The sequence below is a fragment of the Grus americana genome, chromosome 17 (genome assembly GCF_028858705.1).
Source record: "Grus americana isolate bGruAme1 chromosome 17, bGruAme1.mat, whole genome shotgun sequence".
Taxonomy (NCBI): domain Eukaryota; kingdom Metazoa; phylum Chordata; class Aves; order Gruiformes; family Gruidae; genus Grus; species Grus americana.
The window spans coordinates 10713750-10735953 of NC_072868.1; the positions used below are offsets into that span (position 1 = coordinate 10713750).

General features: G+C 48.7%; 1 protein-coding gene across 2 annotated transcripts in view; it reads left to right on the forward strand.

Moving 5' to 3' along the window:
• KCNQ2 (potassium voltage-gated channel subfamily Q member 2) overlaps positions 1-22204 on the forward strand; it is a 77468-nt gene that overhangs the window by 13454 nt on the left and 41810 nt on the right. For both annotated transcript variants that reach the window (XM_054845844.1, XM_054845845.1), the window contains exons 2-8: positions 11287-11377; positions 12615-12741; positions 13907-14082; positions 15246-15371; positions 17674-17784; positions 18451-18546; positions 19253-19347. In XM_054845844.1, the coding sequence (XP_054701819.1) occupies positions 11287-11377; positions 12615-12741; positions 13907-14082; positions 15246-15371; positions 17674-17784; positions 18451-18546; positions 19253-19347 (822 nt within the window). The remainder of the gene's footprint in view (positions 1-11286; positions 11378-12614; positions 12742-13906; positions 14083-15245; positions 15372-17673; positions 17785-18450; positions 18547-19252; positions 19348-22204) is intronic.

Consider the following 22204-nt stretch of genomic DNA (forward strand, 5'->3'; position numbering starts at 1 on the left):
CCATCGCCTTCTCCTCCATCATCTGGCAGAGACCCCAGCACACACCGACCTGGCCTGTTTCTGAGCAATGAGACTGTACATTCGGCATAGAGGGAGCAACAAGAAGGGGCAGATGCAAAGGAGGAGACCTGGGGCCAGCTGCAGACTCCAGCCAGCTGCCGAGCTCGGCGATGGGTTTATCCTTGTTTCTGAGAGACTGAAGCCCTGGCTGCTGTTTGCTGTACTTTCCAAGGTCAGACTTTTGCTTGCTACTGCTAAGGAATTGGGTGGTACCTGCTGCTTTGCAAAAGGCTGAGTTTGAGCAGCAGTGACCCAGGCTGTGGTCCTGCTGTTTGTTATTCTCTTGCTCTAGAAGTGTCTTGCCCCACAGCTGGGTACATCCGTGCCCAGCCAGGCACTGCCTGTACTGTGCATCTGCAGCATCCCTGAGCAGAGCTGCTTGATGTGACCCAGGCAGGTGATCCCCTGTATCTCCCAGGGAATGAAACATGGAAACTGGCTTGAGAGTGAGCTGGAAATTGGAAGCAGGGTCAAGGTGCTGTCAGGCTGGGTCTGGTTTCCTCCACACCCCGTGGGAGAGGCACCGTCCCCTCGTCACGCTCCTGAGTTAAGGTGCGACAGCTCTCCCAGGCAGCAGCCAGGCAGCAGTACTGCACGATGCCGCGGGGCTGGGGGACTTGCCAGGGGACTTGGATCGTGCATGAGAAAAGGGGGTTAAAAGCAGGTTTTTGCAAGCCTTTGCCTGCCATTTTAAACGGGAGGGATGTTTCCCTGGCAACGAGATGGATGCTTCCCAGCAGAGCATATGGCTTCCATCGACTTTGATTTACCGGCGTGTTGAAATGGCAGCTAGATAATCTCTTTTCAGCTTTAATGTGTCCATGCTCTGTGTCCCTGTTACTTGTGAGCTTTAAAAGGCCGTGGGTCTGGCCCTTGTGGTGCTGGCCTTGTTCCCAGCCCGTCCCAGGGCTGGAGCTGGCAGGGTCCCATGTCAGCGCTGGGTCTGGGGACCTTCGCAAAGACAGACCCACAAAGAGGACCTGAGCATCACCCAGAGCAAGGAGCTGCAGGGTGGTCAGGAAAAAAGCCTTCCCTGCCTCTGCTGCCTTTCACCAGCCGAACAGCTCCTCCTCCTTGGAGAATATAATCCGCAGCCCTCTCTTCCTATTCTCCTCCCTGCTTTAAATCATTTTTAGATGTTTTCCACCTTTCACCACACAATCATCTGCCTCCTGCAGCTTGCTATTTATTGTTGTGTTTACTGGCGCGGGGAAATAAGGAGAGGGAACAAACCTGTCATTTGCTGAGCGGGGGAGCTGGTTTCTGCGAGCTCGTGGCTCTCCCAGGCTCAGCTGACCCCCCCTGAGCTCACACGGCAGCCTCCTCCGAGGGGCAAAACCAGGGTGTTCTCCTCCTCGTTGCTGCCCATCGCCGACTCTCTGTGTTGTGGCAGATTTGATTAAAATTGGCCAACAGGTCTGAATATTAGGTAGGGACAGTGAGGCAGCCAGACAGGGCAATCGCATGAGCCTCATTGCCTTAGGAACCCGGAGAGCCGGAGGGGTTCATCACGCACCCGAGCGGTGCTGGGGCTGGTTCCCAGCTGCCCGTGCCTGGCCGGTTCGTAGCTGTGAGCACAGGGAACCGGCTGGGTAGCGTGGCCTTAAAGGAGATTAAAGTGTGGTGCTGGCCTGCGAATGGCGGGACTGCAGGGACTGCGGGGACACTCATCATTCCTCCCCTCTTCCACTGATGGAGGTTTTTGGGGACCTGTGGATGAGGCAGTGCCTCCTTCTTTGCAAGTATCCAGGTGTGCTGGCTCTCACACCGCAGCCTTGACTGCAACAAGCCCCCCGAAGCTGCCCAGCCTGAAAGGCTTTAAAAAGGAGGCCCCCTTGTAACAGAGGCTGCTTTTATTTCTTCCAGCAGGACCATCGCTTTCCCCTCCCCTCCGGGCAGCCTCTCCCCTCGCAAAGGGCTCTCGATGATGGGGGGCTGCCCCCTGCTTCCCCCGGTGCTCGGGGCTGAGCCGTGCTCAGCTGCTCTCCCATCTGCACCTGGCCACCCGCTTGCTGCATTCGAGTTACGCAGTAAGATATAATAGAAATAATAGCAAGAGATAATAGAAATGATTAATTGCCTGTTGGTGCTGGGGATTAATTTATCAGGTGCAAGGAGAGGCTGCACCCTGGCAGACCTGGTGCTGTCTGTGCTGGTGGGGCTGCCCTGCTCCCATCGGGGCTGGTGTCATGAGCTGGCTGTTCTCTGCCAGGAGCAAAGGAGACACCGACGTGGGTGGTGGCAGGAGGATCTCCCCATTGCTCCTGGGGAGCAGCATGGCTGGGGCAAATCTGGCTACAGCTCAGGGAAACTTTACTGCTGTAGAGGAGAGATTGGTAGAAAAGGACTTTGAATTCAGAGTTGCAGCTCCTGGAAGACCCAAAATAGTTATTTCAGTGGTGAAGTTAAACGGAGCTTGACTGGAAGCTGTTGTGATGCTCTCTCCTCCCTGTGGCATAACTGGCTGTTTCAGCAAATTTTGAGGGCTAAAGAGCACTGCCTTTTTAAGCCTGAGCTCTGTGGAGATCTGGGCTTGTTTTGCATCCCTTCACCCTGAGCAGCTCCTCTGGGCCTGCCTGTCCGCATGGCCACGGCGCTGTTCCCAGCAGAAATGTTCCCATCCCAACAGGAGCAGCTTCACAGACATGAAAAGCCTCAGGGTTGTATTCTGCCACCCTTGCTGTGGAGGAGCATGCTGTCCTACTGATGTGGGGAAGGGATGCAGGGCTCTAAAACCAGCCACTGGCCTTTTATTTCTTGTTGTTGGACCTTTTCCTGCGTTTTGCTCCGTGCCAGACTGGGGTGTCCCTCAGGCACCACGGGGTTCGGACTTTGCTGAGCCGGACCCTTTCTCATGGCAGTGCAGCCCCCTTGGCTTTCGGGAGGTTATTCCTGATTTGCACCAGCATGAGTGGGGGACAGTTGCAGAGAGGGAACGTGGTCCTGCTGATTGCAGCAATCCTGGTACTCCACTGGGTGCACTTTTTTACCCATTTTGGGGGTCATCATCTTCTGGGGACTAAAATGAGAAGGCTGTGAACCAGCTCTCCTGCTACGTGGCTCTGAGCTCCTTCCTAATCACTAGCAGTGACAAGAGAAGTAAAATTAAACAGATGGTGAAATTACCAACTCTAAGACATATTATATGGGCAGTTTGCAAATACTTCTTTCTTTTCCCTGAGACTCAGTTAATTAAACTGATGAGCAAATGAAATTAGCAGTGCTTTGGTAATGCTTGTGTTTTACGCTTTGGTGTTATCCGTTAGCCTCTGGCTCAGAGAAGCCACATTCTTGTCTTCTGATCATCGAGGCACGAAGCTGGGGATGGACCCCAGGAAGTGGCTGGGGCATCCGTGTGCCTTCGACACTTGCCGAAATCTCAGCTGTCCTTCTTCGCTGTTAGCTGGGAGGGAGCCTGAGAGCACAGCTCTGGGGTCCTGCCTTTACAGAAGCATAAACCATGGGCTGAGGCATGGGGAAAGTGAGATTTTTTTATTTTTTTTTTCAAGTCAACACAAGGATTTTGAGCCATTTAGTTGCCAGCTGTGGGTCTGAGATGGTTCACGAGGCTGATGAGAGCTGCTGCGCCTCTGTGTCGGCAACTCCCTGCGGATGCTCTCAGTGAGGATGCTCGTTGTAGAGGTGCTGTAATTCTTGGTGCCATAAAACTAGTGCAAAGTCAGAGATGGGGAAGCAAAGCTTAAGGAGCTCAGCCAGACAGAGCTTGTCCTTCGTGGGCAGGAAACCTCGGGCTCCAGCTGAATCGCTGCTTCTGGGACAGGCGTTTGAAAAACCGGCTACTATTCCTGTCTGCAGCGGGAACCAGCCCTGCACATTTTGAGACAATCTTCCTATCTGCAATTAGACCAGAGCCTATTTTTGTATATCCCATTCCCTCAAGGAGTGTTTAGATGAGATGCGGCATTACATTTTACAGGGACATCTTGCTTTTAACCCAGTTTTAGAGCTCACTTAAGTTAGGTCAAGTGACTTCCCAGGTCAGTCAAAGGAGCTTGACCTCGGCAGGAAGATTTCCTCATGCTCCAACCATGCAGCATAGCCCTGGGCTTCTTAAATTTATTTAATTTATTTTTCTCGAGGAGTTGCAGAAACGCAGGGCTTTGTCCTTAAGAAACAGAAATTACTTGATCTTCATATGCAGATAAAGGTTAGATTAGGAAGGCTTGTATTCCTGTACTCACTAGTAATCATTTCTCAGAGGTAGGGAGGAATTGGAGGCTCTTTTGGGGGAATACCTTGTGGGATGAAACAGCGGCAGTGCTCAGATTTCAATCTGAATAATACGGGTATTGCATGAGACAGCAACTTTCCCTCACATTAAAATCAATGAACGTGCTCTGAGTAAATGCCTGCGCAGACGTTTTAAGAATTACTTAAATGTCCAATATTTTATACTCTTAATTTACCTCCCAATGCACCGTGATTGCACCGTGGTCTTTAGGATTCTCCCGTGAACCGTTTCTGCAGCTGCATGAATATACTTCTTCCCACCAAGTTTTTAGAAGAAAACCTCAGCCCGGCAGCACTGAATCGCAGCAGAGACAGACCCTTCTGGCAGGTGCATGGGCTTGATTAATACTTTGGGTTTTCCTCCAGACATCTGGCTCCTCTGAGGCTGCGTGCGCAGGCCCGGGAGAGTACACAGACAAGCACTTCCCAGTGATTCATGTTCGATGAGGACAGAGAGGAACATTTGAGCTAGAACTTTGCATGCGGTGATTATTATTAATAAGGCTTTTACTCTGAGTTGAGTAAGTTAAATGATTAGAGCCAGCCTGTAAAACAAACAACCGATTCCTTAAATTTAACCCCTTTCCCACTGTAAATGTTCAGATCTTGATCTCCATTCCCCATCCTTTCCAGACGGCTTTTGTTCTTTGAGGCTGCAGTCCAGGAAAGCTCTTAAGCTCCCTGTTGCTTCTAAGTGTGGAGATACACAATCCTTTGCCAGACTGGGGACAAGATATGTCATGCAAAACTCATTTCTGCTCAAATTCCTGCAGTTTGTGGGTTCCGGTCAGGGCTCTGGCTACTCAGGGTGGATGATGCTGTTAGCGCTCCATGACTCCGTTATAAACAAGAGGGAAGGGCTGGAGGAGCTCTTGGAGTGGGAGCTGATTTCAAAAGTAGTGGGTGTTGAAGGAGAAAATATATGTGAATCCATATCCTGCACTTTTTCTAACTGGGAGATGTGCTGCCTAAATAGAGGGAAGGCAGGGGAAGAGGAGTTTTATGACTTGTGCCCGTACAGTAAAACTATGGACACCTATTCCTTTTGCCTTAGTTTGCTGTGATGGATTTGTGAATAAACCAGAAAGCAACCTTCCCCAAAAACCTGATGCAAAGGAAATCTCATCCCTCCCTACTTCCCTGGGATGTAAATGTGCGGGTGTGTTTCAATAGCTGCGAGGGGAGCGGAAGCCCAGAGCAGGGTGCTGTGCTGAGCCAGCGATGCTCCCGCTCCCAGCCACGTGTCCGGGGAAAACCCCAGAAAGCCTGACCTGCTGGAAAACCCATTTTTGCCACGTTGCTGTCACATGGCAAGGAGAGCAGGTTTGCTGCATCCGTGCACAGGGGCCGAGGGACGTGTCCTGGGGGCTTGCAGGTGGTGGTGGTGCAATAGGGCGGATCAGGAAAGCAAACCCTCTCATTTTCCTTACCATCCCAGTGCCACCGCTATAACACGGTTTGGGGTCTCTAAGACCTGCTTCTCTGTAACCTAATTAATTCCCTGTATTATTACCCATCTTCTGGAGCATCGTTTAATGCAACCTTGCTGTCCACACTGCAGTGTCCTCCGCCGTGCTGCTGTGGTCCTCTGGAGATGCTCCATTTCTCCATTTACACCACCATCCTTAGTACACTTCATGGCTTTGTATGGACAGGGTGCTTCTTATCGGGGCTGTTCAGCCATCATCTCCGTGCACAGAGAAGGCACAGGAGCTATTAACGTTGTCCCAGAGAGGCCTTTGCTAAAGATTTATTAAAAAGTTTATAAACATGAGAATCCCTGCCTTGGGGCCAGCCTGTGTGTTGCCTGTAAACAATGTTTTCTACTCACATGGGTGCCTGGGGAGCCTCCAGGCTCCTCTGAGGAGCAAGATCTCAGGTGAGAGGACAGGGCTGGACATGGCTGAACCTGTGGGGAATGAGACACCATCAGGAGCTATTTTTGGAAAGGAGAGCATTTATTAAGACACAGGACCGAAAGGCAGGACTCCCTACTTCTATTTTCAGCTCTGCTAGTGACAGAAGTCGCCTTGGGAGATGATTTTGGCTGAGACTGAGCGATGTGGAAACCCGGAGTGAGGTATTTAGGCTTGTGTTTAGCCTTGTAAATGAATAGCTGGGTTGCAAATCACAGTGGGATTGCTTACGTGAGTAAAGATGATGGATGCTCCTAGCTAAGGGTAGGCGCAATACGATGACGTTTCTACCCCTAGAAAAGTCATGGTGGTATCAGTGTTATGATTCTGATTCACTGAAGATTTAAACTGAGCTGTAAATAGTTCTGATTATGAGGCGCTCTGAGTGTTAAAAGGCATTTGGCAATCTCTGTTTCTCTTCGGTATGGACGTTCTTTCACCTTGGTTTATTGTCATTGCTGCATTTTCATGGCCTTGGATTTACATTGAAGTTTTAGGATCTCAAACACCAGCATTTTACAAAGACCACAGCAAGTGGATTGCTGGGATTACAGATGGATCGCCCATAAGCATTTTGGTTTTGTTTTAGCACAATTATCAATGCCATGTTTACATCCCCAAAGTAATTTTTAAGTGTTTTGAATGTTTGAAGTTGTTTTCCATTGTGCAGCTCTCAAATGCCTGTAGTAAAATACTTCCTTCCTTTCCAGCTTTGCTCTTTCCAATTAAATAATAATTTCCCTTTCCCAATTCCAGAGAAAGCCAGTAAAGCGTGTAACAAGCACAATGGCTTATTTTACACGCTTGTACCACCTCCTTGTATTGTATCCGTCTCCATCGCATCCAGGAATCCGGTCACTAATTATTGGTGCCCCATCAGAGGAAGCCCAATGTTTTTGCATGTCAGCAAATGTTATTTGAATACAAGTATTTCAGGAATAAATTTAAAGGTGCGGGTTTTTTTTTTTCCTTTTAATTCTTATGTAAATGGCTGTGTAGATTCCAAGGGGGTTTCTTTTGGAAGGCAAATTAGATGATTAACCTGAAAAGCTGTATGATGATTCTGTCATATGCTTTTACTGAGGAAAAAAAAACGACAATCTTTCCTGTTTCAAGTCATTTTAAGTATTTTTTTCTGAGAGGGAGTTCAGTCATTTCTTTTTCTATTGCTAACATGAAGCACAGTGGATATGAAATCTGGATATGCAGATTTTGTGCTGGGGTTTATAAATTCTAATAAGAAGCTTGCACGGGTGTTTTAAGTTAACATAACCTTTGGATGTAAAGCCAGACTTTGGAGGACTTTGGATTTATTAGTATTAGCAGCAGATAGATTTGCACAGCTGAGTCTTGGCTGAGCTTAAAGGTCTGAGCAACAGATGTGGGGGGCGCTGGAACAGCAAAAGGTGCTGGGTGCCCGTTGGAATGAGTGGTGGGTGAGAAGGTGCAGTGACATGAGGTGTCCTTCTCCAGTGGCTCCAGGAGGCTGGACCCAGCTTCCTCTGTGCCATCGCTCTGTGGAAGAGACAGTGGTCCAAAACCACACGCTGCCTTTGGCATCCTGGCCTGGGTTTGAGAGAGGCCGGTGCTGGCTCCAGCTGTGCATTGCGTAGGACCCAGGTCCTGTCTGCTTGGGAGGAGGATATTGTCTTCTCCAAAGCTCTAAGCAGAATTGGCATCTTTAATGTAAGAATCATTAGACGAGACATAATTAACGTTCCTTATTGCACATTAACATTACCCAGAGTCAGGCTGCAGACAGAATTTGCTTTGATTAGATATGTAGCTTTAAAAATTAGATTCATCCCAACCTCTACACTATTTATTGGCCTGTTTCCCTTTCACTAGCTATCCATTATTATCTGGAGCCCTTTCCTGTGCTGTCTGGGTAGATTAGGTGAAATTAAAGCAGAGTCGACCTTCCTGTTCCCCATTGCCCTCCCTCCGTGGGAGCTCAGAGGATACACACCTTCTCCGGTGTGGACATACCTGAGCTTGCTTCTTCCACCTCTTATTCATGAGGGGTCTACAGATCCTTCGAAGCCTCTCAGGAGCCATACACACCCAAACTCCCTGAATTCAGTTTCCTTGCAGAAAGGTTTCATTGTATTAGTCTCCTTTTACAGCCTCCCAGAGGTTTGTGGACCGCAGGGTCAAGCAGAGCAGCTGTGCATCACCATGGAACTATTTTGGGATGCTTGTGCAGCTCACCCTGTGATGAGCCAGTGCCTGCATCCATTGCTGGCAGGACTGTTCCCTACCCAGTGGCTGAACGTCCCCATCAGGACTGAGATGGAGGGGGTAGATTTTGGTCCACATGGGATTTGGCCATGGAGCTCCCATGCTTCACTGAGGAAGCTGGCACCTTCCCCGTTGCCTCCCATGCTCGGCAGTGCCGTAATTACTGCTGGCCCTGCGAGTGGGATCTGCATCAGGTATCCCTGGCAATGAGAGCCCTCGAGAGTGCAGAGCCAAAATTACAGCAGCACCGAGCTGGCCCTGGAGAGATGAGGGGAATGGAGAGACTGGGGACGAGGCTGCAGTGATGTGCTGGGGAAGGGAAGAAGCAGCACCCCGACGTCCCACAGCACCCAGATGTCCCACTGCCCCAGCAGCACCCAGAGCTGCCCTGGCTCTCACCACATAACCACTGCTTGCTCAATCCACCCTTGGGATTCAAAGTGATTCTTTTCCTTTCTTTTTTCTGCCTCATCAATATATGTCTAGTGACAAACTTAACATACAGGAGTCCTCTTTCTCGTGGTGTTTGTGCCTGCCAGGACTCATCTTTTGAGCATGGCTTCATTCTGGATCCATCCAAGGTGGTCACCTTCCCCAACATAGTGTGCAAGTCTGTGTTGATATTGGCACTTTGCTTTCAGCACCTGCCCAGGCATTTTATTGTGAAGTTTGGTTATAAAAATACAACCCACATTCTACTTCTTTAATCAGAAAATGTAGGATCATCTTTTCCCCTGATCCCTTTCCATTATCTTTTTTGTTTTCCTCTTCTCTTTCTTCTTTCATTGATTATTCATTTGTTTCTCGCTCCAACACAGAAGTTTGCAGCAAAATCTGGGCCACCTTGGGAGCGAAGCTGCCTGACCCAGTTGCAGCTCCTTCCCTCCAGCGGTACAGAGCTCTGCTCCCCCCTGGCACGGTGTGGGCAGCAGCAGGGTCCCGTCTCCAGCTCCCAGGGCTTGGCCCAGGCAACCTGGAGGAGGTAGGGATGGATGGAGTCCATCTGGCTGCAGGGCAGGTTGTGCCTGGCATTTTTATGGCATGGGTTTTAAAAGACCAACTTGGGGAGAAAAAACATTTGAAGTGAGACCCAGAGGAGACATTAAGGAACATCACGAGTGGGATTGCAAGGGACGTTTTCTTACTCTCTTGAGGTTGTTTCAAGTCTCTGGGTACCAGATCTGGTGTGAGAAGAGGAAATTTGCAGTGAGAAATCAGACAATTGTCCTCATCTGGTCTGCGCTGAATTCATCTTGCTGCTCACAAAGCTCAGCCTTCTCTGAGATGGCTCTGAAGATCCCTTAACTCCAGCCAGCAGGGACGTTTCAGCCTGTGGTTCGAGTAAATAGTACAAGTCCCCCTATTTTTACTTGTTACTGTGACATTAATGGTCATTGCAAAGCCACAAGCATGACCTGGTGGTGTGAAACTCCTTTTCTTTATACAACAAAAAGGAACAGCACCCACCAGCTGAACCGTACCTTATAAATATTCAATATGCAGTTTGTAGGAATGTGAGACAAAGCCAGACACATGAATTATTTAATGCTTTTAAAGAATGTAGCTTTTAGTTTCTCCCTGCACTGGCCTACTTTATTGTATCAGTAAATCGATCTTTAGTAAATTAATTTCCTTCCTTTCGTTTGAGCGAGCAGTGGGCATCGTGGGCTGGTGGACACCTTCTCCATCCATGAGCTGATGCCAGGACGCCTCCGTAGCTGCGGACTCAGGCGTTGAGTGTCAGAAGAGAGTCAAGCTCCTGTCATTCATTTTGCGCCTTTTGATTTGCATGAGTACATCCAGCGGTCACGAAAAGCGCAGGGCGGTTGTGATGGGACAGATGTGAATGATGGGGTGGTGGGGCACTCCTGAGGCTGCGCTTGGGACAGCACGTGGCAGTAGATGTCAATGAGACCTGGATGCATAGTAAGGAGATTTCGAGAATCTCCCCTATTTCATGGTAAATAAGAGACAGAGAGCTGATATAGAAGCTGGGTCCCCCCCAGCTCCTGGCTGGCTGGGGCTCCTTCGTGTCCCTGCAGGGCTGGGACAGAGAGGCCAGCCCAGCTCCCTGCCCGATGGCAGGGTGTCTCTGGCTTCATACTAAGGTACTAACAGCACCAAGATCACGTTCCTTGGACTGGATGAAACCCCTGCTGTGTCCCGTGTCTGGCCACAGAAGAGCAGAGTAACAACCATCGGCCTCCACCGATAGAACAAATCTAAAAAGTCGCAAGTGTTTCCAGGCAGTGAGGAGTTAATCTGGAGTACCTGCCTAAGAAAGGAACATTAAATCCACCCAAAAATGTCCTACCCTGGCAAGGATGGGAAATGCAGTCCCAACCCTGTGTAAGCTTTTGTGGGTGCAAATGCATAAGCAGAGCATCAGTGGAGTTTTCTTTGGGTTGGTGCTCAGCCTGCGCTCCTGCTCATCAGCAGGTCTGGTCACCTCTTATCACATTAATAAATTTCCCTGCTTGTTTGCATGCTTGTTGAAAGCATGTTGCACTGAGAGCTGACAGTTCCTTGGGGAAATAATGTCAGAAGTGATCAGAGCAGGGAGCTGGATTGACACTGGCCAAACTGGGAATGGTCCACTGGGTCCATCCACACATAACTAAAACCAGGGACTGCACTTTCCCTTTTTATGTGGTGTTGTAGTAGCGGCACAGTAAATACTCCTAGAGAAATATGTCCAAAAATGCTCTCTGGACTAGTATGATGAAATGTGAAAAGTTCCTGCTCTGAAGACTGACATTCTCTCTCTCTCTCTTTTTTTTTTCTTTATTTCTTTCTTTATTTATTTTATGTTATATAGTTTTCTACTAGTTTTCTCCTGCCTGGTGCTGTCTGTCTTTTCAACCATCGATGAGTACCAGAACAGCTCAGAAGGAGCCCTTTACATCCTGGTAAGTGGGGGGGTTGCAAATGAAACTATCAGTGGGACATTAAAACAAAGTCAAAACCACACAAAATACTGAAGTTGGGGGTGTTTAACTGGGGCAAGAATTTAAACCGTCGCTTGTGAGAAGGGAACCACTGGGACCTACAGGTAAGATATAGGAAAAATGTGAAAAGGAGAAATCTGTATCAGGATTTTTAAGGATCCTTTAAACCCTTCTTCCTAAACTTTTTATTTTTTTCTGCATTTATCTTCAATTGCAAAACACAGTAGCAAGACTGATCCCAACTGAAAAGCAGTTTGATGTCCCACAGCTCCCAATATTTAAAGCTGCGGATGCGGTGTGTAGGGAGCAGCCCGTGTAGCTGCCTCCTCTCCCACACTATAACATCCCTGCAACTATTTGATCCGACATCAAGCTGCAGAGTTTTGTTCCTTAAATAGCCTGGCATCCCTCGCACTGACAATGTGGCTTCTGCCGTGAAGAGCCTGCACACACCGCCACGTCGCAGGGCTGCCGGGTTCACGCATCTCCTTTCCTATTGCCTTTCTTCCTCTTCCCCAGTCCCTGTCCCACATTGACATCAAAAGGTGCTGCAGACTAATTAGGGCTTCGTCAGGTTTGGCACATGAGGAAGCTGAGGCAAGTGCCGCTAGTAGAGGAATTGGAGGGAAACAAGTGTGTGCAGCTTATTCGGGTGGCGATGGAAAGAACTGTGATGCACAGCATCGGCGTCCTCGCTTGGCATCAAGGGATAAAGCATCTCCATCCCTCAGCACCAGATAGCCCAGCACGCAGAGACAACCAGTCCGGTTTTCTAGGGAAAAACTCAAATCCTCTGTGAAGAGTCCTAGGATGGAGTAGCTGGTTATTCCCATCTCTAGTTTTCCCCGAGCTGCTCGGCATTATCCTAGTCAAGTCCTGGAGACTGATGGCGGGGAGATAAGCAGGTATTAATCCATCCTGTGATGGGAGACACCGACACAATACCAGAAAGTGTAAAACTCTAGTTCACAGGCTACGATGTGCAGAACATCTCACCAGCCCAGGGAGGGTGAGGGAGGGAAGACACAACAGCAAAGATCCGACAATGTTTCCAGCCTGGGCTCTCCATCCTGGTGCAGACAGCTCTGCAGTGTATTTTCTGAGGTGTGCAGAGTTTAGGTTATGGCTTTGTATTTGATTCTGGAGCGTGCTCCCCATCACACTTCTTTCTCGACTAACAGTGTTGTCTCCCTCGCAGGAAATCGTCACCATCGTGGTGTTTGGGGTCGAATACTTTGTGAGGATCTGGGCGGCCGGCTGCTGCTGCCGATACCGGGGCTGGAGGGGAAGGTTAAAATTTGCTCGCAAGCCTTTCTGCGTCATCGGTAAGACCTGCTTTCCTGCATGGGATTTTCCAAACCAAAATGGCCATTGCAAGCTCTTGCTTGCACAGTGCTCCGGTTTCTTGCATGCATTTTGGGGGTTGATCCTCAGCTGCTTCGTGATCACCTTGAGAAAGGGAAGAGCACAAGGGCAAAAGTCCTAATCCATGGATAAGCTTTTTGTTATTCTGCATGAGGTCCAGGCTGTCTTCTGCAGACCTGGGAGCCATCCCGTTGCCCTGCGTACTCCAGGCATCGCTGACAACTGCCCGCAGCCACAGAAAGGGGGTTTAGCCAGGAGAAGCTGAACGTAGGAGCTGGGATCCTGCGATCCTGTGTCCAACCTCGACACTGAATTACTCACAAGTCATTGAAATTCTCTGTGTCTCACTTTGCCTTCCCTGGTGCTGATGAGCTGCCTCACAAGGGAGTTATGAGACTTAATTAATTCTTGTTTGTAAAGTACTCGGCGATCCTCTTGTGAAAGGGGCCATCTGTGCACAGCAGTTATTTTTAACGGGGTAAGGAGTGGGCAGAGAGGCCGTGCCATTCGCTATGGAGCCTGCTTTCAAATGCCCGGGAGCTGGCAATGGTCATATGAAGGATTTTGGCTTATTCCACAGAAAAGCACTCCGATAAAATTTGCATAGAAAACAGGGAAGAGGGCGGTTTTCAGGATCCTTAAATTTTGAATATATAAAGTAAGGATTTTTTCCTTGGCCTGCCTTTGTTTGTGAGCACCTTTGGATTGCTATGGTGGACCTCTAGGTTTTCATGCCCAATTTAGATGGGGAGCTCACACCTCTGGACAGTGCTGTGTAACAGGCGGCTGTGGCTGATTGAAAAAGGGCATGCATTTTGCAAGGATTTAGTGCAGTTTAGCGTGTTAACACTGCTATCATATCAGAATTCAGGCGTTACCATATTTGACACATTTTCTATGGGAAGGATGAGTGTGGAGAAGGAAACTAGGACACTTCCACAAGGTATGTAGTGGCTCCTTTCATCCAGGTTAAGATTTCTGCTGTGTCCTTCCGGCACAAGATACAACTGATACAAGACCCCTTTCATGCACAACCTTCTGCTGCCAGTGGCGGTGGGAGTGCCATCCCACTTGGTAGTGGGTCAGCAGCATTTCTTCAGCTTTCAATGCCCTCTGTTCGCGCAGACATCATGGTGCTGATCGCCTCCATCGCCGTGCTGGCAGCAGGGTCCCAAGGGAACGTCTTTGCCACCTCGGCGCTCAGGAGTTTGCGGTTCCTTCAGATCCTGCGCATGATCCGCATGGACCGGCGGGGCGGCACCTGGAAGCTCCTGGGCTCTGTGGTCTATGCACACAGTAAGGTGAGCAAGCCCCAAGCAAGGATGTTGAGTCACTGTTTGTGTTCCCCCCTCCAGAGATACCACTTTGGTTCAATTCTCCACCCCAAAGATCTCCCAGGCCTGGGGAGGTTGGAAAGACACCATACGATAACACGGGGAGCAATGCAAAGTCAGAGACACAAGGTCCGATGGAGCCCTCCAACCAGGAGCGGAGAGAAACGAGGGATGTTTAGATGTTTGCAGGGAATATCTTGCACACAGTGACCACCTGCATACTGACACAGCTCATTTCAAAGAGTTAGCAATTAGCCAAGCAGCCTCGTTAAGCATAGGTGTTGCTGTGAGTTCTTTGTCTAGGGTGCATCTCCAAAGCGGATGCATTTCTGAAGGTGCGCCCTGCGAGCAGCAGCCTCTCGCAGGCGTGATTATTGCGCCGAGTTCCTCTTCCCAACGTGAGATCACGGACCAGTCACAGAACCGATCCCTGGTGTAAGGCGCTTTGGCTGTTCTCCTGTTTGGGAAGAGTTTGTTGGTAATTTTTATTTTGTTTCCTGCTGCTAAATTTTTGAATTTAACATTTTTTCCTCTTTCCTGTGCTTTTCCCCTGAAAAACTTAGTCAGCTTATCCAGAACTATGTAAAAATCATAGGGAATTTGTGCATCTCTTTGTCCATACTTGTATTAACTTCATGCAAAAATAATCACTCCTGTGAATTCTGAATTAAAACTTCCCTGAAATTGGGGTGTTGTATCCAGACCCCAGCTTTGTAGCTCCTCCCCAGGAGGCGACCTGCCCTAAGCAGAGTCCCCAGGGATTTGGGGGTTCCCATTTCAGTTTTAATCCTGCTTCCTTGTGTTGACTGGGGAAATAGGTCTTTTTATTTTAGTCTCAGTTCCACATCTTGAATTAGTGGAGCTATTAACACTCCCTTTCCTTCTCCATTTACTGTATGTGTTTAGATGATGGGGTCTTCAGGATGGGGATTGTCCTGTGTACGTGGCAGGGCCACCACTGACATGTGGTCCCATCTCAAAAAGTGGCACTACTGATCTCCAACCGAAGCCCCAAAGCCTAAACAAATGCAGGAAAAGTTCAGATCTGAGGCCAACCGCAAGCAACTCAGCTTTTGGAGATGCAAACCGGGATTGCAATTATTCTCTTCTGTCCCTCAATGATCTTGCAGGAGCTGATTACTGCCTGGTATATTGGCTTCCTGTGCCTCATTCTGGCCTCTTTCCTGGTATACTTGGCCGAGAAAGGAGAAAATGAGCACTTTGATACATACGCGGATGCACTCTGGTGGGGTCTGGTAAGTAATTTTCCTAGAACAGCTGCTGGTTATTAAAATAAAATGTCCATTAACCCTCCATCTCCTATCACTTACGTGAGGAATCGACTGACGGAGTGCTTAGTTAACATTTTTATTAAATGGCTTTGGGCTACTCTGTTTAGCTCCTTTTCTTAAATAAAGCTTGTAGAAAATGTGGAGGGATCGCATTTCTTGAATTAGCTGGAGCTGCAAGGAAAATGGGAACTCACATGCTCTCAATTTTGGGATTTAGCTCCATCGTGACAGTAGAAGCAGGTCAGATTAAAAGACCCCATGCTACGGGGTGCTTTGATCATCATTTTGACAGGTATTGCCACCTTTTAATTATTTAAAATCGTACTTAGGCAATGCGCTGTTAGACACGCTGGAATAAATTTTATAAAATTAATAGGGCCTAAGTACTAGAAAGACTTGAGTGCTGAAAGCACTCCTCTTTCACATCTTCGCTGACAAAGGAGGAAAGGGCAGTACTTGTAGTTTGCTCTGCGTGTGCATGTGAATTATTGGATTACCCGATTAACAAAGAAGGAATTAATGACGTTCTAATCTTCTTGCATTATTGTTCTTCTGCTCTGACACTGTGGCGCTAGTTTGGCCTTGATTACAAAGCATGTAATGAAAATCCTAGATCTGATCAAATCCCAATAACAGGCTTGGGGAGGAATCGGCTGATCAAGCAGCTCCTCTGTTCCAACAAAGGGAAAGAAGCACTAAATTGCTTTTCAAGCCCCTTGGTTATGACAGAAAATAAAAACAAAGCCCAATTTGACATAAGTAGAAAATAAACAATGAGGAAGAAGTGACAGCCCAGATTAGAGCTCAGTCTCGGGAAAACCATGTGCAGATTTATCCCTCCTGCTTCCCAGGCTGTGAGAACCTTTGGCCAAGGATCACCCCTTCCCTTTTTCAGGACATGGAGGTGCACCAGACTGCTTTGCCACTGAGAAGCTCAGAGTAAAATTTGAGCTTCATTAAAATAAATAGGTTTTGTCATTGTCCAACTCCTGGGTCCAGTACAGATGTGTTAAGAGATGGACAAAATAAATCAAATTTCAGGTTCAGAAACTCATCCCTTGGTCTGATCGTAGTGGTTCCAATCCTTGTAGCGTTCTATCTAAATTATAAAAACTTGTAAACCAACTTTGCAGTGATTATGTAGAGAGCATTACTTCGACTTTGTGTTTCAGTAAGGAATAGCCATGCAGATGCATTTTCTAACCGCTTTGTCAGAGTGGCATCTAATTGATAGGGCTTTTAGTGGGTCCAATTAAACAGCGCTTTGGGATCGTACTTCCATTTGTGTAAAAGTGATTTTATTCTAACGCGTGAGGTTTCCAAAGCCACATCAGCACGGTGTCAGCTCCCGTCCCTGGGGCCAGCTCTGTCTGTGGACGCTGCAGGACAGGGACGACTTTCCCCTTGGTGCAGGGACTGTTGGGGTCCATTGAGCAGAAGTCTTGAAGATGATGTTCCCAATCAGACCATCTCTCCCTGCCTTGCCCTGCCAGTCCCAGGCTCTTCAGACCCTCTCGGAAGCCTTGGGGGATACCCAATATTTCCCACTAGTGAGGTCTGTGGACTGAAGTGGGAAAATGCATCTTTTCCTGCAGTTTGGAGTTCAGGAGATTCTTTGTCTCCAAAAAATCTCTCTGCTTCTTTCCCAAAACACGTGCAGCAGCTTGCCAGCACTCTCTTGGTGCATTGCAATAATACTGGGGAGGGGAAAAACATCCCTAAATTAGGTTGTATGAAGCAGCCATAATTCATCCTGGCCGGCTAATGTGCTGGTTTTAAATAGGAAGGGAGACCAGCTAATAGGCACTGCTGGGAAGATTAGGAATAAACAGCATCAGTTCTTTATGCATGCAGATAGCCCTGCCTGCTTTCGTGAGATGCCGAAAGGGAGTTTGGGGGAACTGTGCCGGTTCGCTTCCCCTGCCGAAGGCGCAACCCCGTCTCCCGGGGGAGGCTCCGAGTTGCCGCAAGCCTCTGCACCAGATGGCAGCTCTCTCTGTGTCAGCTAACGGCAAGAAAATGCTCCTGACTGGTGTGAAAACTCCGTGTGTCGAGCAGGGAGGGTGGCAGTGCTGTGCTGGGTGTCGGGGCATCGCTGCTTCCCACGGAGATGCCCATCCCAAGAAGACGGGGTCCTCCCGGGTGCCCGAGCTGCACCTCGACTTGGTCCCTCATGTCCCTCTTCAGTGTTGCGGAAGTTTTGGCCGTGTTGTTTTAGTTTTAAGTCTGTCTGATCGAGGTCTGTGCAATGATCTCCTCCTTGCAGATTACTCTCACCACCATCGGCTACGGGGACAAGTACCCGCAGACCTGGAACGGGCGGCTGCTGGCGGCTACGTTCACGCTCATCGGTGTCTCCTTCTTCGCCCTTCCTGCCGTAAGCAGAGGCGTCAGTGGCTGGCTGGGAGGGGGGCTGAGCTCTGCTGTGCTTTGTCCCCGGCCCCTGGAGCTGGTGGCAACATCCAGTGGTGTGATGCAACCAGAGACTTCCCGACTGCGATTGCTCCATGGTTTTTGAGTCAAAAAAAAAAAGGGGGGGGAGAAGAGGGGGAACCCTGTCTGAATGTCCGCAGCTCGGGCACTATGTGTATGAGTGAACGGGATGGAAACTGTAGCTTTGGCTCTACACAGAGCCAAACCATTTTTTCATGCAAAGGGCTGTTCCTAGGGGTGATTACACCATTTCAGCAAATTACCCCCGTCCTTTTTACAGCGCATTTCAGTGTGTTGCATGGATCTGATTTTCTCCTATGGGGATAATTTGCTGGATGCCAGCGTGGTGGGGTTATTTTGGTTTTATCAGCCAGCTGGAGGTAGTTTGGTAAAAGCAGCAATTCCAGTAAGCGCCAGCAAAGTCTGCTGCCCCTTCACAGGGAGCGTGTCTGCCAGGGCTGCCTCGCACGGAGGCTCCTCCTTCCTCCCCCTGTACGTTTGAAGCAAAAAATGAGCCAGAACAAACCTTTGGAGGGAAAGTTGGCTGCAATTTTTAAGTGAAAGCTTAGCTAACACCCTGCTAACTGCAAATTTTTGTTCTCTTCGCCAGGGCATCTTGGGTTCGGGTTTTGCTCTGAAGGTTCAAGAACAGCATCGACAAAAACACTTTGAGAAGAGGCGAAACCCAGCAGCGGGCCTGATTCAGGTGAGGATTGCATCCAAGGAGCCTTGGGGTTACATCATCCCGATTTTGGGGGTCTTAATAGACTTTTAGAGGCAGAGGAGAAGACAGGAGGAAGGTGAAAAATAGGGCCGTGTGAGTAGGGTGCGAGACAGCAGCTGGTGACTGGTCTTGTCTAGGAATAAATGCCAGGAAACCAGCCATGGGAAAATAGCATATGTGGTAGGCAATCTGGGGGAGAAAAGGAACGAAATCCAGCCCAGCAAGACAAATGCATTAGGACAGTCTGTTTTCACCAAACTTTTTTTTTTTCCCCCTCAAAGAGAATATTTATACTGATATAAAGTTACAGTTGGGAGCATTTTATTCATGATAACAGATGTCTGTGCAGAAGGCTGGCCTTGGTGATTTGAAATTAGTCATTTGACATTCCCCTGCTCCTCACTCTCCCAAATTTTTTGACTCCCTAATGTGCAACAACACCCATTTGATACCTGACCTGACGCTGGCACCGAGTGCCAGGTACCCACAGCACGTTTAGCTGGGCTTATGTGGTCGGAGCATCATGGTAGCACGCCAAATTTGTCATGTATCAAATCAAGGAAGAGGCAAAATGTCGGACCCATCCCACAGAAAACAGAGGGAGGACTCGGTGTTGGCCAAGGTTTATTAAACTGAGGGTGGTGCTGGCTGTGCCCGAGTCCATCATCCCACCGTGTCTCCTCTGCAGGCGGCTTGGAGATTTTATGCCACCAACCTGTCCCGGACGGACCTGCACTCCACCTGGCAGTACTACGAACGCACCGTCACCGTCCCCATGTACAGGTACCTCCTCCTCCACCTCCCTCTTCCACTGTCACCTTCGTGATGCCACTGTCTCCATATTTATTTTTGTTATCTGGATATACAGATTTTTTTATTTACTTTTTTTAATTTGAAAAAGTTGATTTCAAGAGCTCGTAAGGGCTGGTATATGCTTTTTTTTTCTTTTGGAGGTTTTTTGCTTTGTTTTTTGTGTGTTTATTTTTGACTTGATTTTAATTTTCCTGTTGTTTTTTTTTTCTTTTCTTTTTCTTTTTGTGTCTGTGTGTGTACGTGCTCTTCTTTTCACCTTTATTTCTCCACGCCTGCTGGTAGTTGCATTGTGTTGTGACAGTTGCCGTGCCCAGGTGTGAAGACCTCCCTCCCGAGCTGCCCTGGATCGTAGGTAAACGCCACCCTCCTTGCGCCCTTGCTTGGGCTCTCCTTGCTACTCCAGCTGGTCTCTGATGGTCCTTCTGCCTTTCAGCAAACTTCCGTCCCTCCCTTGACTGGCCCGGCACTCTCCCCAGGTGTATTTACCCTGGGTTCCCCTTTCCTTTCCTTTTTTATTTCCTCTAAGAAGAGGAAAAACAAATCAGGATTCAGTGAGCATTTTCCAATTTCTTGCATTTCATTTACCCATCACGATCTGTTGACACGAGTAGGGAAGGACGGCGGAGCCGTGACGGATGACACTGATAAAGCACTGCTGTGTTTTAGCAGCATCCATCTGGCTTGTTTTAAGGAGAGGTAACTCGTCATCATAGCCAGGCAGCTCTTGCAGCTGAAACGACACAGGTCATAGCAGGGCTGCGGGGATTCGCAGCCTCTTGGGACTTGGAGCCTCATGTTGATGGGAACAGAGGCCCCCGCCATGCCTCGCTGCCCCCCGGGACGTGGGGAAGCACCGCGTCCCCTGTGCCGCTCTCGGGGTTGGTGACATTGAGGAGGAGGCTTCCCCAGAAGCTAAACTGCAAGACGCTGCTGTTCATTTTCCACTCCACGCTGCGCTGCGTCCCAGGCAGCGCCATGCATCCCTTTCTGGCGTGTTTTTAGGGGTAGCCAGATGTCTTGGTTTGTAGAGGACTCGGATGTGTTTGTTAGATATTCTTTTTGCTTCGTGGGGTTTTGTCGGGTGTGATGGGGCTCCCTGTGCCCCATCTCTGTGCTCCCAAGCAGGGCTGTGGTCCAGCACCGAGTTGTGCCATTGCAGGTGTGAATCCCTTTGTTTTCCCATGTTACTGGTGCCTTTTAGCCCTTGGGCAGACGTTCTGGATATATTTCCTAGGGTAAGCATTAGCCTGTATCTGAAACGCGGCGGCCAGCCTGTTAATCCATCTTAAAAACCTATTGGAAGTCACGTTGTCATGGTCAGTAAGTTTTCATTGGATTCATTCCCAGTGTGTGTCTGATCGGTTGCTTTTTCCCTAGAGATTTATGAACTGACTTCAAGATTTTGCTTAAAAAACCCCCAAAACAGCAACCCAACAAAACAGAAAAAACCTGTTTTCCAATAGCATTAAACCCACCCATCGAAACTCTCCCTCCCAGTATTTGACCTTCTTGCTGTGCATTTGCAGCACTGGCTGAGATCAGCTACTGGAGAGGATGAGGACCAGATCCTGGTCCAAAGTCCACTGCAAAATGCAGAAAGCCAGGGGCTGATTTCAGTGGACTTTGGCAGGTTTTACTGCTCTTTGAAAGACTGAACTTACTACGCAGCCAGACGTACAGTGACACCCTTTTGCATGAGGACATACTGAGGTAATTACCTGCTACTTAATCTGCTTCTTAAAACCTGTATTTCCCATGGAGCCAGTATGCAGGAAGAAAGCTAAGCTAAAGAGCTCCAGAAGAGGCTAAATAAAAACTTTGGGGAGCAGAAAGTGCGAAAAATGTAGTTTAGTGAAGAACCCAGGTATCTGGAATAAAAAAAACAGGACAAAGTTGTAGCAGGGTCATAGCAGTTTTGCTGGCTGATGCTGTGGGTGCTGGTCCCAACGTCAGCCCCAAGCAGGAGTGTCACCCTGGGCTTCTCTAGCCACAGGTTTCTGCTCTCCCAGCTTCACCCTTAAATCCCAACTCCTGTTTGTGCGCAGGCGAAGTGAACATCACCTGGGAGAGTGAGCTGTGGGTGCACCGATGCATTCAACTCTTAGTCAAATTGGATTTTTTTACCAAGAAATCAGTGAACCTCTTTTGAGTATATTTTGGATGCAGATAAATTAATTGAAAAATAAAAATAATTTAAAAAAAAGGGGGTAACTGTACGTTCTGGCTGCAGCTTCCATCACTCACTGTCCATCTATCCTCGTCTGCCCATTTTGCTAAGCCAGCTGGCAGGTGCTGGCAGCCCTGCGCTGGTGCAGCCTTAGCGGCACGTCAAGCCCAGCGCCGCATTAAGGCGATGGCTGCTGACATGCGGCTGCGACGCACAGCGTGGTTAGGAAGTGGGTTGGAGGAACACGATATCCCAGTCTCCCTCGTGGGTGCCTGGGGGTGATGATCTGCAGTTACCGCTACCTTGGCACCCTTTCTGCTGAACATCGGGCTGCTTATTCCTCATAGCAGGAGCCCAGTGATTTGAGCTTGCCTGTCTTCCCAAGGCATCTCCGAAAAGACTGGCTGCCTGATATGAGAAAATTGTTACACATGCCTTGGAGGAGTTCACGTGTCTCCAGAACATCACTCAAATCACTGCAGTAGAGCTAGTCTCACTCGTTTGGGGAAAATGTGGTGGCCTCTGAGAGTATCTCAGATTTCATCTTGAAGTTCAAAATGTTGTAGAACCAAATTTGAAATATGCACAAGGCTCCTGTGTAGGTACGGTTCGGGCTTGTAATGCACGTGTAGCTGGTGCGTCTGGACATCATAACCTGTT